Source organism: Thunnus maccoyii, chromosome 6 (genome assembly GCF_910596095.1).
Source record: "Thunnus maccoyii chromosome 6, fThuMac1.1, whole genome shotgun sequence".
NCBI lineage: Eukaryota > Metazoa > Chordata > Actinopteri > Scombriformes > Scombridae > Thunnus > Thunnus maccoyii.
The window spans coordinates 15,185,445-15,201,772 of NC_056538.1; the positions used below are offsets into that span (position 1 = coordinate 15,185,445).

The following is a 16,328-nucleotide window of genomic DNA, read 5'->3' on the forward strand; positions in this document are numbered from 1 at the left end:
CATTTGTGCCTGCAGGGAAGGCCAGCATCTTTGGAGAAGAGAACAGAAGTATTGACAAACTCTTAAGTCATGACAAGCTTTGGTAATTAGCACTTTAATAACAAGGGCCATGTGCAAGAACAAGTTAACTTTCATGACCTTGTTTTTTGAGTTCTATTCCATCAAGCCTGCGTTATTTTTTCACTTCCCTTCCTGCAAAGAGTCTTTTATATTTGTTAACTGGTGTAAAACTATTATATACTTTTACTCATATCATTGTTGAAATACTTTTACATGTCTATCCTGGATTTGGAATTTGAACCAGAATTAAATCAATATCTTTCATTTGTATGCAGTTCAGGAGAGTGGTCTGGTGGTGCAGGCATTGAGGCTTAACACCATGTCCAAGCTGACGTTTGCTGATAGCTCCCGATTTGATGCCCTGGTCAGAGATGTCTTCTCTGGGGTGAATTTCACTGATGTTGAGGACCAGATTCTAATGCAGGCACTGGAACAAGTCTACAAGGAGGCACGGCTTGAGCTTATACCCACCCAGGTGTGTGTATGAAGACATGTACAGTATTTATAAGCAAAGTATATACATATAAGTGTTGTGATGAATGCGAGCTGGTATCCAAATAGTGTTTGGGTTCATTCTCTACTTCTGCAAAACTTCTTACATTAGTACTGAGACAACATATGGACAGTTGGATAGCTTGTTAGATAGATGGCTGTTTTTTTCCATCTGTGTGTAGCTGAAAAAGGCATTGGAGCTGAATGAACAGCTGAGACAGCGCATGGGTGTAGTGATCGTTGGACCGAGCGGAGCAGGGAAGTCAACACTCTGGAGGATGCTTAGGGCTGCTCTCAACAAGACAGGCAAAGTGGTGAGTATAGTATACACCTGGATGTTCTCTCCTGTAAATCCCACAGGTGCCCAACCTGAATTTTCTGACATGATTCATTGATACATTCTCAGCACCTTATTCAGTATGCAACTGTGCACTCTTTGACTAATGCTGATGACTTTAATGATGATGTGTTTTTGTAGGTGAAGCAGTACACCATGAATCCCAAGGCTATGCCTAGACAACAGCTTCTGGGACATATAGACATGGACACCAGAGAATGGGCTGATGGTGTTCTCACACATAGTGCCAGGCATGTGGTTAGAGAACCACAGGGTAAGAGAGAGGCTACATGTCAGTTTAATGGTTGCTAATGAGTGCAAATAGGTCACTATTAGTCTTGCTTAGCCAGATGTTTGACAACTGGGATGAAGTCTGGTCCACAGTATTATCAAAAATGTTCAAGATCTTGCATTGCTGCATGTGCACTCAAGAATGACTGGATATAGTTACGTAGCCTAAAGTGGTCTACACTTGTTGGGCTCTGTATGTTTGCATTAAGGTTAATGTAATGTGTGTATCTAGAGTATATATGTGTGTTTTTATTCTCTAGAGGTGAGCTCCTGGATTGTGTGTGATGGCGACATCGACCCAGAGTGGATTGAGAGTCTGAACTCTGTTCTTGACGATAATCGGCTGTTAACCATGCCTAGTGGAGAACGCATCCAGTTCGGACCTAATGTTAACTTCCTGTTTGAGACTCATGACCTTAGCTGTGCCTCACCAGCCACCATATCTCGCATGGGCATGATCTTTCTCAGGTCAGACGGCCAATAGTTCAACAGTTTTTAGTGTGTTTTTTAGTGCTGTATTCTATTTTCTCTACTAGCCTGTCTCACTGTTTTGTTTTTTAAATAAATTTTTTCCCCCCAACTGTCTGTAGTGATGAGGACATTGATGTAGGCGCCTTGGTGAAGTCATGGTTGAGTTGTCAGCCAGAGGACTGTCGCAGTAATTTAGAAAACTGGTTGGGAGACTACTTCCAACGAGCCCTGGACTCGGTCCTCAAACAGGTAACTTTGCCCTATTCTACCTCTCTGTACTGCCTCGAAGTCTGTCAAACTGTCCCAGGGTGCTGAATTTTAAATATCCTTTGAACACAGTTTGTAGCCTGGATATTGAAACAGCACTGACATGATGTTGCATACACTGAACAATATGTAGCAACTTTTTCTGTGTATGTCAACACCTGACCATTTTGGTAACTAAAATATAGGACTTTCTAAATAAATGACCTCCACATTTATTGACCAGTGATTATTATAATATATTATATTTATATAGCTGGCTCAGTGAATACATTCAGTTAACAAATCCAGTTTAGTTAAGAAACACTTACTAAACTGAATCTTCTCTTCCCCTTTCATCAGAATGACTTTGTGGTGGAGACTAGTCTGGTGGGTACAGTGTTCAATGGTCTGTCACACCTCAACGCTGTGACAGAGAGAGGTCAATTTATCGTCAGTCTTCTTAGAGGTTTAGGAGGAAACCTCAACCTTAAAACAAGACAGGAGTTTGCCAAGGAGGTAAGGACGTCTGTGTTTTTTGAATGGGCACAGGGTGACTGTATCAACAAGTAGATGACTGGAGAGTGGACTTTGCTCTTACAGTATAGAAGCAAGGATATTAAGCACTACATTGTTGTCAGTCATATTAATAATGACTGAAACACATAGTTACTCTACAGTATTTACTCTATAATTGTACAGGACCCCCGCCAGGCCAAAAAATCGTTTTTTAAATGTCAAAAAGAACGCCAAATATCCATTCATTCACAAATCAATAGCTTTTGGGAGCCGCTGAGCAGCGCTGTCTCGAAGCGTGAGTTAACGTCTGTGTCGTTGCCTGGGAAGCTACAGGTAGCGTAACTCCTTTTAAGGAATAGGGCAGAGTGTAAGTGAGTGAGTGGTTAAGCGAGAGAGCGAGCAGCAAATATAACGGTGAATGCAAGCGGAGCAGAGGAAAAGGTTAGCAGTAAGTTGTCAGTCTGGTGGTAAATGTACAGTACAGACTACAGTGTGTTATTTGTTATTTAGATTTAGGAATTGAATGTTATTCATGTCTCTGGCTAAAATGATTTTGTCTTGCAGTAAGCCCTCTTAGCTGTAACTGATTTAAAAAAATAGGAATGTTAGTTATGATTTAAGCATTAATGCAGGATATGCACCTGGTGGGGAATTTCTATAATATCACTACTCTGAAACATACCAGTCCTAGTCTGAATATGTGTTTATATGTCTGTGTGCTTCTATAGTTGCTGAGCTGGGCCAGAGAAAGCCCACCAGACAGCAGAAAACCACTAGATACCTACTACAACCCTGACAGCGGCCATCTTGCAGCCTATACATTTCAACGTCCTGACGGTCTCACACTGGAACAGCTCTCCAATACACACACATTACCTGTTATTGAGACTCCAGACATGCAGAGGGGTCTGAACTGCTTCTCTCCATGGCTCACCACTCAGCACAGACAGCCCTTCATGGTGGTAGGGCCAGAGGGCTGCGGGAAGGGGTAATTACACACGTGGAAATGCGCACACATATAGACCACAAACACCTCCATAAGCATAAACAGAGGAGGCGTAAGGAGACACACTGTGTATACTGTTGCAGAAAAATAGTTATTGAGGTCATGGTGGAAGAGTGTGCATTATGGATTGTGAGGCACAGTCACTCAAATGTGTGCACTCAAAATAACGAACTCACAATCAACATTGATGTTGATGTTAAAGTTTCTTTTATTCAAGGTTTGACCTTAATTGTAAAGGCATAGACAAGTTAGAATGAACATCACATCTGTGTGTGCATGTGTGTTGTATGTGCTCAGGCTTGTGTATGTGTACACAGACAGTAGTTGCCACAAATGTAATATGCTTTCCTCCCCAGGGGGATTGAATAACTGGGGGTCACAGAGTTTGCCTTTTACACTCCAGTTGACTCTCACTCACTCTCTCTTTTTCTCGTCCTCTTGTCTTGCCTCATTTCGCCAGAAAAAGGTCACTGTGCCAATGATGCACTGGGTTTGTCAGCTTATTCCTCTGATAAAAGATCATCTAATTAATTTACAGACGCGTATACGAGAATGAACATACACGCATGTGCAAGCACACTATTTACTTTCCAATTATTTTCTTTCTGTTGTACCCTTACAAAATGTCTTCCTTTGCCTTTGGGTCTGTTCTGACAAACGTTGCTCTCTAAATCCCAAGAGGCCCTCTTGTTAAGTACAGCACTATTGCACATTTATTCCTTCCTTCCCTATCCCTTCCTCATCCTTTCTTGATGTCCTGACACCATCCTAAAGATGTATGAAACTGAGCTGTGTAGTAGCAGCATTAAGGCATCTGGATGAAGGTGTCAGACCTTGTTAGAATGTGAGATCCTTTCTCACCACAACCTCCAAAAAATAATAAAAAATATTGTTGTGTTTTCCGTCCAGCATGCTGCTGCGTTACGCCTTCTCTCGACTGCGCTCCACACAAGTCGCTGTGGTTCACTGCAGTGCCCAGACCTCATCTCGTCATGTCCTCCAGAAGCTCAGCCAGACCTGCCTGTTGCTCAGCTCTAACACTGGCCGAGTCTTCAGACCCAAGGACTGCGAGAACCTGGTTCTCTACTTAAAAGACATCAACCTACCCAAACCTGACAAATGGGGGACCAGCAACCTCACTGCCTTCCTGCAACAGGTAGACAGGATACATAAACAAACAGATAGACAGACAGATAAGCGACTAAATGGGTTAATGGATGTATGATGTGGTTCAAAATATAGGTCCAATCCTAATGTACACTCTCAGAAGCTCAGACTTTGAAATTAGTTCTTGTCACATCAGAGAGGGCTCAGGTAGGAAAGCTGGAAAGTACTTGAGGTATTTTTTTTTGTACAGATTTTGTTAAGTCCATTGATAAACACATAAACTGCATGTGAAATGCTTTTAGTCTATTGAAAACAGAAATAGGCACCTCTAAACATAAAACAGGTGTATTAAACACCTGATCAACCTAGGAATACATAAGAAAACTGAGATCACATTCAACAGCTAATTAATCAGGTCTGTATGGCACTGTACTTCCTCTCTCTGACATTTTGCCTTAATTTTCCCTAACTCTCATATTTCGTCCTCTGTCAATTCTATCTCTCTCACTCTCTTTCCCTCCTTCAGGTGTTGACATATAAGGGGTTTTATGATGAAAATCTGGAGTGGGTGAGTCTTGAGAACATCCAGGTGGTGGCCTCTATGTCAACAGGGGGTGCTGTCGGGAGCCATTTGCTCACCTCCCGCTTCTCATCTATAGTTCGCATCTGCACCATAGAGTAAGTAAGAGAATGGTTCAAACTGCTTATAACCAAACAGAATGCAGCTATACAAATGATTTCATACATGCCCTGTTAATTCTGTTTTCCAGCATCTCTGTTTCATTGTTTTGCTGTTGATCTTCCTCTGACTGCGACCCTGATCCTCTCTCTCTCCCCCCCCTCCATATCCGTCTGTTTCTCTGGTTCTTTGCCTCTGCCTTTAGCTATCCAGACAGGGAGCAGCTGCAGACTATCTACTCAGCATACCTGCAGCCAGTTCTCCAGCATAGTCTAGGCAGCCAGGCAGCCTGGGCCAGCACAGGGAAAACACACCAGCTGGCGGGATCTCTAGTACAGCTCTATGAACAGGTACAAATCTGACCGGGTGTTCATTTATGTTCATATCTGTATGTGTAGCAACATAGTCTTGCTCAATTTATTGAAAGCATAAGTATGTAATTGAAGAGTCCAATTTGAATTTGAGTGACTCAACATTGAATCCCTGGTTGTTCCTCAGAGAAGAAAGGCACACAGGCTGAACACTGACTGATTGCTTTAAAACAAATCTTTCAAGTCTTTCTTTTGGTTGAGTGTCTAGCAGTGTTGAAATGACAGTCGGTTCAGTATCTTACTGTGTATTACAGCTAATGTCAGAAAGATTAATTATGTGACATATTCAAGTAATAACTGGATACACTTAAATAGAAGCTGTACTCATGTAGTATGTTCTGAAAAGCCAGAGTTGAATGCTGCAGGTTAGTTGTTTTATATTGTGTAGGACATGTACAGGCACAGGTTATCAGTACATTGCGGCCACATATTGCAACTATGGATGGTGTACAAGATGTGCTTTTCTAGGTGAATCATTTGTGTCATGTTTGATACCATTTATGCTGATGAGGTGGAATTATTTTGGTGAATTACTGTAAAGAATTCGGCCATAGATTTGTTGATCAGCAGTTATTTTTTTTGTCCTAGAGGTATGTACATTATCACCTGTCTCCATGTGTTTCTTTCTTTTCAGGTGAAAACCAAGTTTACAGTGGATGACCACAGCCACTACCTTTTCACCCCCTGTGTCCTCACAGAATGGGTCCTCAGCCTGCTGCGATATGACCTCACTGCAGGTAACCAAACACCTGCGCAAGAATTCACATGTTTGAGATTTTTTTTTTTTTGGAATAGATTGTTGCAATAATGCACCTCTCTAAGTAAGCGAATGCATGAGATATGTAAAAAATCAAATATAAATATCACTTTTTTTTTCTTATGTAATGTAGGAGGCCTCAAGAATCAGACCCATGGCCCATAAGGGGCTGTGACCCACATTTTCAGAAGCACTGCTTTATGCAAACAAAAACAGAAAGTCGGATTTAATGACCCACTGGTTTTCTACTAATTCCTTAGAGTTCCCACGTAGAATAATTTTGCTGCCGAGGAACATAAAGCATTAATAACTCTGTCAGTTTTGATGCCAGAATCAAAAAGACAGCACCAGATGACTTAGTTTCTTGTCAGTGTTCTTTTCGCTCAGAGCTACTGTTTTCAACTCTCACCGTTTTTTTTCATTCAATCTCTCTCTCCCTCTCCCTTCTCTCCTCTCTTCCCTCGCTTCCTCTCTGTCACTCGTTTGTCTCCCCCTCTTTTATCATCCTCTCCCTTTGCTGTCCTTTCATCTTTCCCTTTGTCACTCTTTCTCTCCTTCTGCAATGTGTTCCTGCTGTGATAGTGAGTCCAATCATTTATTTTAATTAAACACGTCAGCGGACAAACTTCTCTTTTCCTGTGCTCATCATTTTATAACTTACTCTTACTTCTTCCTCCTTTTTCTCCCCCTTGCTACTTACCTTCTTTTTGGTATGTAAAAACATCCTCTTTTCATCTTTATCTCATGTGTTGACGTATGTGTATATGTGGTGAGTTTAATGGTGCATGTGTGTGCAATTAATGTATTTATATCTCTACAACAGTTTAATAACTCTAGTATTAGGAATGTAATTTCAAACATTTATTTAAAAATTCCCTCTGGAATAATAATTTGAGCCTGATACGATTTTTCCACAAAAAAGTTGAATTACCGTAAAAGAAGGACTTTACATTAATGTTATTATTATTATTTTTTTTTTTTTTAATTTGATGTGGATGGCCGTAACTTTGAATTTGTGCCCATGTCTAAGTGTGATTGTATTTCTCTCCTGATGTAAATAAAAGGTGAGGTAATGTACAGTTGAGGGTATAATACAGTTTTACTTGGGTCTTTTTAAGTCCCACCGATACATTGGCATGGTCAATTTTATGGGCTATTTTAGTTTATAACAGGTGACAGTGTCAGAGAATGTGTTGGCCATTAAGCAAGAAGAGATTGTAGGGCAGAAATGACAACAATATGTTTGAGTTAAATAGAAACAGTGTTGCTGTTACATAGTTTGTCCACCAGAAAGCAAAGTTTATTATTCAACTGTAAAATATCCTGCTCAGTACCTATCTGGGTCACAATTCTTTAGTAACCAAATGTAAGGAATTTTTATTGAAAAATGTTTTTTTCATATTATGTATTTATGTTTGACACAAATATTGTTAGCGTATTTTTAAAACTCTTAAATATCAATATCAGTATCTGCCGCAGTAATTCAAGAATTGTCTGGACTTCATCGTCTTCATTCTTTCTTCATGCTGGTGGTCGAATCACCACTGAGATGGGTTTTGGGCAGGGAAATTGTTTGAAAGCCATAGGCTTGGGTAATGTTTAGCATGAGAACATGACACTTTAAGTGTTTTCATTTCCTTTGTGGCCATTAAAATTTCATATGCCAGGAAAACCCTGCAGTGTGAGCTGTGTCTCTGTTTAACTCTCTTCTTCAGCTCTCTATATAATGTGACAGACACTGTTAAAGCCAGTGGCCTATGAGACCAAGATTCTGGCTTTCCCCTCTAGCACTCTCTTTTTAGCTAGCAGCACTTTGCTAATTCTTGAGGGAATGTAGTAAATTTAGTCTCACCCTGGGAGGTGCTTGTGTCATTCCTGATTCCGCCAAAAAGAACCCTATGACTCAGTTTCAGAGTATAAATACTGCACCTGTGTCTGTCTCTGTCCTTTTTAAAAGTTAAACAACTATGACGGATATAGACAGACTACAAAAATACTCATTGAATGTGCATAGTGTAAGTGAGCAACAGATTTTTTTTAAACTTCCTTTTACAAATGAATCATTGAAATTTGTTAAGTAGCTACCTCAGTTTGTAGTTACTCTTTGGGCTAAATGTCATGATCAGAAACAAATTGTAAACCCAAAATTATCAAATTTAATTTCATTTGTATATGTAAGTGTGTGTATGTCTTGTGATATCTTACTGAATTTAATCCAAATGTGTGTGTGTGTCTTATTTTATTTGTGTAGCACAATCTAATGTGACAGACAGCGTGTTGGAGGTGGTAGCATATGAGGCCAGGAGGCTGTTCAGAGACCGGCTAGTTTCCTCCAAAGACCTTCACACCTTTGATAACATCCTCTCCTCCATCATACGGGGGGACTGGGGCTCTGACGCTCTAGACAACATGACTGGTATGAGATAACTTTACTCACACTGACATATACCTTCATTCAAATCATACAGTATATACACATACAACACAAATAATTTCAGGCTCAGATGGATTCGTAAGCCCAGCTTAGGACATAGCAGGAAAGATTTCATTACAGATTGACTGCTTGATACAATTCATGTCAACATTTTCAGATTGCCACTCATGCCAGAATGAGAGCAATATTTGATTACATGTGTTGGCTCTTGTTTGACAGCTGTGCATTAATGGAAATTTCTCAGCCAATGGTCTATTTGCTTATTTTAAACCAGAATGACATTAATGAATTGTGTCCTTTTTTAAATTAGTCTGACTGCTCTAAACTGTAGTTAATAATACTTGAGCTCTTTGGTTATAGCAGAGGAATGGCAACTCCATTGCTATACTTGCCTGCCTTCAGTGTGAAATAAATAAGTTGTACATGGATCAAGAGTCATACGAGAATGAGGGCAGATCCTGCCCTCATTACATAAAATTTACACACTGTAGTAGTAATACCAATATGTACTGTACTAGTTAATGATCTTTACAGCAGATCAGAAAATTCTGGCAAGATCAAGCAATATAGCTGTCTTCATACAAACTAAGACTGGCGGACACTATTAGTAATACATGCAAAGAAAACTGGCTCAACTATAAAGAGGTGTAATGATCAGGAGCAGGTCCTGGCAGCCTTGTAAATACAATAATATATCTATAACCAATGCCCTTGAAACTGCTAAACAAAGGCTTACAGTGCTGGTAGCTAGAATAAAGAGACAGGCAGTATCATACTAAGAACCAGCCCACCAAAAGTTGAAACAAAACATTATTGGAGGAGCATATAACATCGGCTCTGTGACTAAGTTGAAATTGGAATCTCTCAGAATGTGGCATCTGCCAACGATAGCAAACACAAAGCAGTGCCTTGCAAATGCAATAACTTTTTTCTTGAACATCCCTGTCACCTGCAGATACCTCTCCACCAGGCTTTAGACATTAGCGATGCTGCTGAATATAAACACAAGGAGTCTGCATTTATATCTAAGCCATGAGAGAAAATCAGCTAAAGGCTGGAACTTTGTAACCATATTGAGGATCGCCTCCTCCAAACTGTGCTAAAAGATGCAGCCCATATGCAAAACATCTGCCTGCTTATCTACAACATCTGGGCCTGTTCCAGAAAGCAAGTATAATAAACTCCGAACCTAACCGTGAAGTCTGACTTTACTAACCCTGATATGGGAAACTGAGTAAAGCATATGCATGATGAATTAAAAAAAGCCATAATCAGTGGAGCTCCGATACTACGATTTACTGTGGCAGCTGGTAAATAAAAGGCAAAGCGCAAATGCAAAGTAAGTGCATCTTTAAAAAAAAAAACCCACAGCAGCAGCAGTGAAAGAACTTGAGTTAGTGAAGAAAAGAATCAATAAGTTAACATTAAGTTGAATTTAGTGTTGTCCACTCATTCATCATTTACTAGACTTGAATATCCTTAACAGATGATAAAGTGCTGGAGTCTTACTACGTGTTATGAATTACATTGTTAAATATATCTTTATTCAGTTGTAACCTGATGTAGACACAACACATATATTTTACTTAGAGATATGATTTTAACCTCAGAGTCCGAGTCCATAATTGGTTTGGTGATTTACAGTTGTAAATCAGTCTTCTAAGTTAAAATTGAGTATGAATTTTTAGATGTCTGTTTTAACATAAATCAGGGCAGCATTCAGTGACTATATTTCAACGTGTCATATATTTAAACATTGTTATTGAGATGCTGTTAAACATGTTATCACTATATGCAGCCTATATTCCAGAGCTCACCTTTAAACTACATTTAGTCCAGTTTTTCTGAAGTCTTTTCAGCTGCACAACACTCACGTTCACTCGTAAATATTCATATAAACTCAAATATTTTGAGATCATTACTCATTAATCAATGTGTGTGAAGCTTTGTTGTTTCGAAAACGTGAGTTGACTTACCAATGTGCACAGAGTCACAGTTTTATAAAGAAAAATAGATGTGCTTTGATATGTACTTTGATATTGACTGGCTCAATAAGGAAATGAAACAATGTATCCAACAGCTCCTTCAGGCTCACCAGAAGGGGAGGGGAGGTTTGTTAAAGAAAACCTGCCAGCTGCTACTACAGTAACTGACCCAGAGTTAAAGAGATCTCTGTTTCTGGAACTGAAAACCCAAAGTTTCCCACATTGCAGGGTTAACATACTCTGAGTTTTCACCAAACCCGCTTTCTAGAATGGACCCCTGGGATATTAGCTGTGGAATTTGAAAACACATCAAAATGCCTTTTGCACACGGTTTGAACATGGAAGACACAATCTGGGAATGTTATACATGCACACACACACACACACATTTTATCTCATTTTCACATGCACTTGACTGGTACTTGTACATCCAGTTCATAACTCCCTCTGCAGTGAGTGTTACTAACAGTCTGTAATATTTCCCCTGTGTGCAGATGGTTTCTATGTGACATGGGGAGCCTCTGAGGGCGCTGTAATGGCTCCAGGCCAGCCTCTGCCTCCTCATGGTAAACAACTGGGACGCCTGGATTCTGCTGACCTAAAACAAGTGATACAGAAGGTACACAATGTGGAACATGTTGTCTGGTGTGTGGTCAGGCTTGTTGGATTATGAATGTACATATGTAAGGTACACTATACAATTTTTAGGTACTCATGTTTTACTTGAGTCTTTATATTTCATGCTACTTTATTCTTCTGCTCCACTACATTTTTGAAGGAAATATTGTACTTTTTACCCCACTATATTTATTTGACATTTACTTCTTAGATTGGGATTTTACATACAGAACACATAACATATAATGTTTTGTTGTAGATTAAAGTATCCAATAATATATGATGTAGATAAGCTACAACATTAAAATGGCCTTACATATGAATGCATTAATAATAGTGATTTAATAAAATCCATATAGTAATATAATAATAACACTTTGAAAGGAGCTGTTCTGCAAAATGAGAACTTCTACATTAGATATTTAAATATATTTTGCAAATAAAACTTTTGAATATAGGACTGTAACTTGTATGGTATTGTTTTTTATTTAGCAAATACAGGATCTGAACAGTTCCTCTACTGCATTTTTTCTCTTCCTGTCTCATTCATGTGGTTGTGTTTCTATGTCTTTTGTTTTATTATTTGGTTTCATTACATTTGTTTGTGTGTGACAATGAGTATTGCACCTCCTCACCTATATGTGTGTGTTCCTCCCCATTTCCCCTCCAGGGAATAGTGCTGTACAGTCGTGATAACAGGGAGCTGGACCTTCTCCTGTTCTGGGAAATGTGTGACTTTGTGTCCAGGGTGGATCGGGTCCTGAGCCGGCCCGGTGGCTCTCTGCTTCTGGCGGGCCGGAGTGGAGTGGGTCGGCACACAGCCACATGTCTGGTGTCACACATGCATGGATACACACTGTTCACACCCAAGATCTCCCGTGGTTATTCCCTTAAGCATTTCAACAATGATCTGAAGACGGTAAGAGTGGATTGCACTTGTAAGATTTTGTTTGTTCAACTGGTTCACGTTGTGCGAAGTAATTTTTCAAGGATGCACTAAGAGAAAATTACATTGTTCTAGCAAAGTATTTAATTGTCCTCCTGTTAACACTATATCAAGTGTCTTTTCACATTTAAAGTGCCATATTGGATAGTTGAATTGCACCTGCAACGAAAGTGGAAATTCACATATTCTATAGTTTGCTAAAGTAAATTTGGTGTCAGTATGACCAGTGGTGTATACGTGTATATAATGCATGTGTGTATATGTATTGTATGTGTAGGTGATGCAGCTGGCAGGACTAGAAGGCCAACAGGTTGTTCTACTGTTGGAAGACTATCAGTTTGTCCACCTAGCTTTCTTGGAGATGGTCAACAGCCTGCTGTCCTCAGGTTTGTTGTGTGTGTGTGTGTGTGTGTGTGTTTCTGTCTTTCATGAGAACTGATTTAACTTCAGAATCTCAATGGGTTACAAACTCATTTAAGGGTTAAAGTTATATTAGGATTAGGTCAATGTTAGTAAGAAAGGAATAGTTGGACATTTTGGGAAATTTGCTTGGAGAGTGAAGAGTTTTTTTTTCAACTTTTAGACAGAGCCAGGCTAGCTTTTTCCTCCTGCTTCCAGTCTTTATGCTAAACTAAGGTAAGTGTCTCCCAGCTCCAGTTTCATATTGAATGGATCGATATGAGAGCGGTATCGATCTTCTCATCTAACTCTCAGCAAGAAAGCAAGTGAGTGTACAGTATATCTCAGGATGCCAAACTACTGTATTACCTTAAGCCTGACATGTAAATGATGTCAAATTGGAGTGAAATGAATGGGAATGAATGCAATCAATAGACGGTCTCATAAGTATGATGTCTGTATTCTGTATGTCTTCACTGAATCTTTTAAGTATCAGACATGTTCCTATTATAGTCCACATGAACTACATTTGTGTGGATCATTTTAGCAAAAACAATGCTGTACACCAATCACAGGTTGCCATGTTAATGCTTCCTGTGTAAGAAAAAACACATCATTTCTTTGTGTGTGCTTTGTCTCAGGTGAAGTTCCTGGTCTGTACACCCCAGAGGAACTGGAACCTCTCCTCTCCTCCCTCAAAGATGCTGCTTCCCAGGATGGATTCACTGGACCACTCTACAACTACTTTTCCTACAGTCAGTATATCTATGAACAGCACCTCTGTCTCTTAGTCTGTCAGCATGTTATTCATTCTTTTGGTCTGTTCCCATCTATGTGGTATATGTAGTATTTCTTGTCATCCTCTCGCTGTAAAACTACTACATGTGTCATTCCTTTCCACTGATTGTTCTATCTATTCTCTTCTGTTATTGTATCTGACTCCATTCCTCTGCTTCCCTGCTGTGCAGTGGTGTGTGTACTGCAGAAATGGTGCAGTGTCACTGAGGTTGAGGTTGCTGCCGGAGAATCAAATCAATAGCTCTATTATTGTCAAAGTAAACCAACTAAAGAGCTCCCAGCTCACCTTCACTGTCCAGCTCTGCCAAAAAGGTAGAAGCTAAAGGGATGAATACAGTGACACAAAAACTAGCGCTTGTCCTCACATTGTCCTTCACTTTTTCCTGTTTCCATCTCATTTGCTGTGTCGAATTACATCCTCTGCTGTTTTTAAACATTCCTCTTCCTCTCTGTGTATCACATCCAACTTAGGAATCCAGCAGAACCTCCACATTGTTCTGATCATGGACTGCTCCAACTCCAACTTCACCATCAACTGTGAGAGCAACCCAGCTTTTTACCGCAAGTGTTCTGTCCAGTGGATGGAAGGATGGTCTGAAAGCAGCATGAAGAAGGTTAGAAGAGAACAACAAACAGGGATGAGAACAAAAAAGGATATTAAATCAGAAATTTTTGAAAAAGTTCACACCAGTATTTAAGATCAATAAACCTGGCTGAAAGTGTTGAGTATTCAGATTTACACATACCCGGAAACATTGAAAAGATTTTTATGTAGCTCAGACTTTAAAAAGAAAGACTGGCAAGCTAACAGTTAGTCTGCTGCAGCCCCAGTGGGTCCAGATCCAATATTGACCCAAGGTTATCACCACAGTACATAAAAAGCAGATTTGCTTAACTGTGGTACCTGAAATTCTAATTAAAACATGACACATTATTTTGAAAAAGCAGTCAAGACAAGTGTTGTTATACACACATAAATTTCACATCTGCTGTGTATAAACCTGTGTTTTGTTTTGTCAGATTCCTGAGCTGTTGCTAGCAAAGACAGAAGAAGAAGAGAAGAATGAAGGAGAAAAGGCCACAAAGGGAAAAAGCTCACGTAGGTGCACGTACACAGACAGCAAAAGTCTGTAATTATTTAGAGAATGACCCATTTTCATTTAGGTACCATTTTGAATTGTTTGGCTTTGTTATTTATATATATTATTATATTTGTGGTTCATCCCTGTCAATGTCTCTATTTAATTTAATTTCACATTGTCTTTCAGTTATCACAGTTATAATACATAAAACTGGAAATTGCTTTTTTGACAAATTGCATTCGAATCAGTGTGTAAAATAATTTATGTATGTAAAGGCAAATGTTTCTATCACTAGCAGAAAGGTACATTGACCAAACATTTGCACCTTTAAAATATAACTATTTTTTTCTTTTTCATTATTTCATTGTGAAGTAACTCAGAAGCTTATTAACATTCTTTCTAGCTGACTGTGTTTGGCTGTGTTTTATGTTAAAATAACAGTTTGTGCTCACAAGCTTTTTCAATCTCTGCTGCCAACAGGGTCTGGACAGGGAGACCTGTGCCGTTTGTTTCTGATGGTCCATGAGTCATGTAGAGAACATGGTGCAACTCCCAGCCAGTACATGGCCTTCTTGCATGTTTATACGGCATTATATAGCCGGAAGCAGAGCCAGCTCACAACAAGACAACAGCATCTGCAGGTACAATGTGAACTTAAGTACATGGTACATGTGCACCTGGAAGCGTGCATGTAGACATCACATTGACTGTTTGTTTTCCACAAGCAGAAAAAGTAGACACGTTTTTAATGTAGAAAAGTATACAAAACTTGGTATGTAATATTAAGTTTCTGTTTTGGTCACATATGGAAGCCGTTTTCATATCTTTCATGCCTTATGTTGTCTTGTGTCTGCAGGCAGGCGTGTCTAAGCTGAACGAAGCTAAAGCATTGGTTGATGAGTTGAAGAGGCGGGCTGCAGAGCAGAGTGCACTGCTGAAGACTAAACAACAGGAGGCAGATTCTGCCCTCCAGGAAATCACCACCTCCATGCAGGTGTGTGTGTGTTTGTGTGTGTATGTATATTTGAGAATGTGTGTGTGTGTCTGTGGGCAACTTTGATACTCAGTGGTAGACAGGACAGTGGTCCTGCAGGGTTTCATGCCTCCTCCAAGTTCCATCTATCCTCCTCTCAACTCACCGCGCCCCTCCTGCCTGTTTTTCTCTTGTCTTCTCTTTTCTTCTTCTTGCCTCTCCTCATCTGCATTGTATTATACAAGCATCTTTCTCTGGATTTCCCTTGGCTCTGTTCCCCCTGCTGTGTTGACACTATTTATTTAGTTTGTGTGCGTATGTGCATTTGTTTGTTCTGTGACTCCTCATCCAGTATTCTCTATCTCCTGATATTCATGTTTCCATTTCCTCCTTCTGACTCTGCGTGGAGGATGGATTGATGGATGGATAGATATATGGAGGGAAAAAAAGGAAGCTGAACTATGTTCATTAGTTATGATATCCTCTCTCTCTCTGGGGAATCTGTTTTTTGAGTGAGGTGGAAGGAAGGAGGGCGAGAGAAGAAACAAGAAACAAGAAAAGGAAAAACTGTCAGTGGAGTCAGTTTGCAGAGCGATAATTAACGACTAGGCTCATTCCTTTGGGCTGTAGCATCCATGTCTCCTGTAGAGATGGAGACAGCAGGGAGGGAAAGAAGAAGACTTGGACAAAGAGATAAAGTTTGGAAACAAACTACGTGGAAGAGTGATAGGGGAAACATTCAGAGTGGGGAGCAGTGGAG

General features: G+C 39.8%; 1 protein-coding gene across 7 annotated transcripts in view; it reads left to right on the forward strand.

Moving 5' to 3' along the window:
* LOC121898411 (cytoplasmic dynein 2 heavy chain 1) overlaps positions 1-16,328 on the forward strand; it is a 127,375-nt gene that overhangs the window by 28,629 nt on the left and 82,418 nt on the right. For all 7 annotated transcript variants that reach the window (XM_042413456.1, XM_042413450.1, XM_042413452.1 and 4 more), the window contains 20 exons: positions 336-535; positions 735-866; positions 1,031-1,163; positions 1,441-1,648; positions 1,771-1,900; positions 2,258-2,413; positions 3,142-3,401; positions 4,329-4,575; positions 5,053-5,204; positions 5,411-5,555; positions 6,211-6,313; positions 8,585-8,749; positions 11,247-11,371; positions 12,041-12,289; positions 12,594-12,702; positions 13,357-13,470; positions 13,985-14,127; positions 14,534-14,612; positions 15,076-15,236; positions 15,452-15,589. In XM_042413456.1, coding sequence (XP_042269390.1) covers positions 336-535; positions 735-866; positions 1,031-1,163; positions 1,441-1,648; positions 1,771-1,900; positions 2,258-2,413; positions 3,142-3,401; positions 4,329-4,575; positions 5,053-5,204; positions 5,411-5,555; positions 6,211-6,313; positions 8,585-8,749; positions 11,247-11,371; positions 12,041-12,289; positions 12,594-12,702; positions 13,357-13,470; positions 13,985-14,127; positions 14,534-14,612; positions 15,076-15,236; positions 15,452-15,589 — 3,149 coding nt within the window. The remainder of the gene's footprint in view (positions 1-335; positions 536-734; positions 867-1,030; positions 1,164-1,440; positions 1,649-1,770; positions 1,901-2,257; positions 2,414-3,141; positions 3,402-4,328; positions 4,576-5,052; positions 5,205-5,410; positions 5,556-6,210; positions 6,314-8,584; positions 8,750-11,246; positions 11,372-12,040; positions 12,290-12,593; positions 12,703-13,356; positions 13,471-13,984; positions 14,128-14,533; positions 14,613-15,075; positions 15,237-15,451; positions 15,590-16,328) is intronic.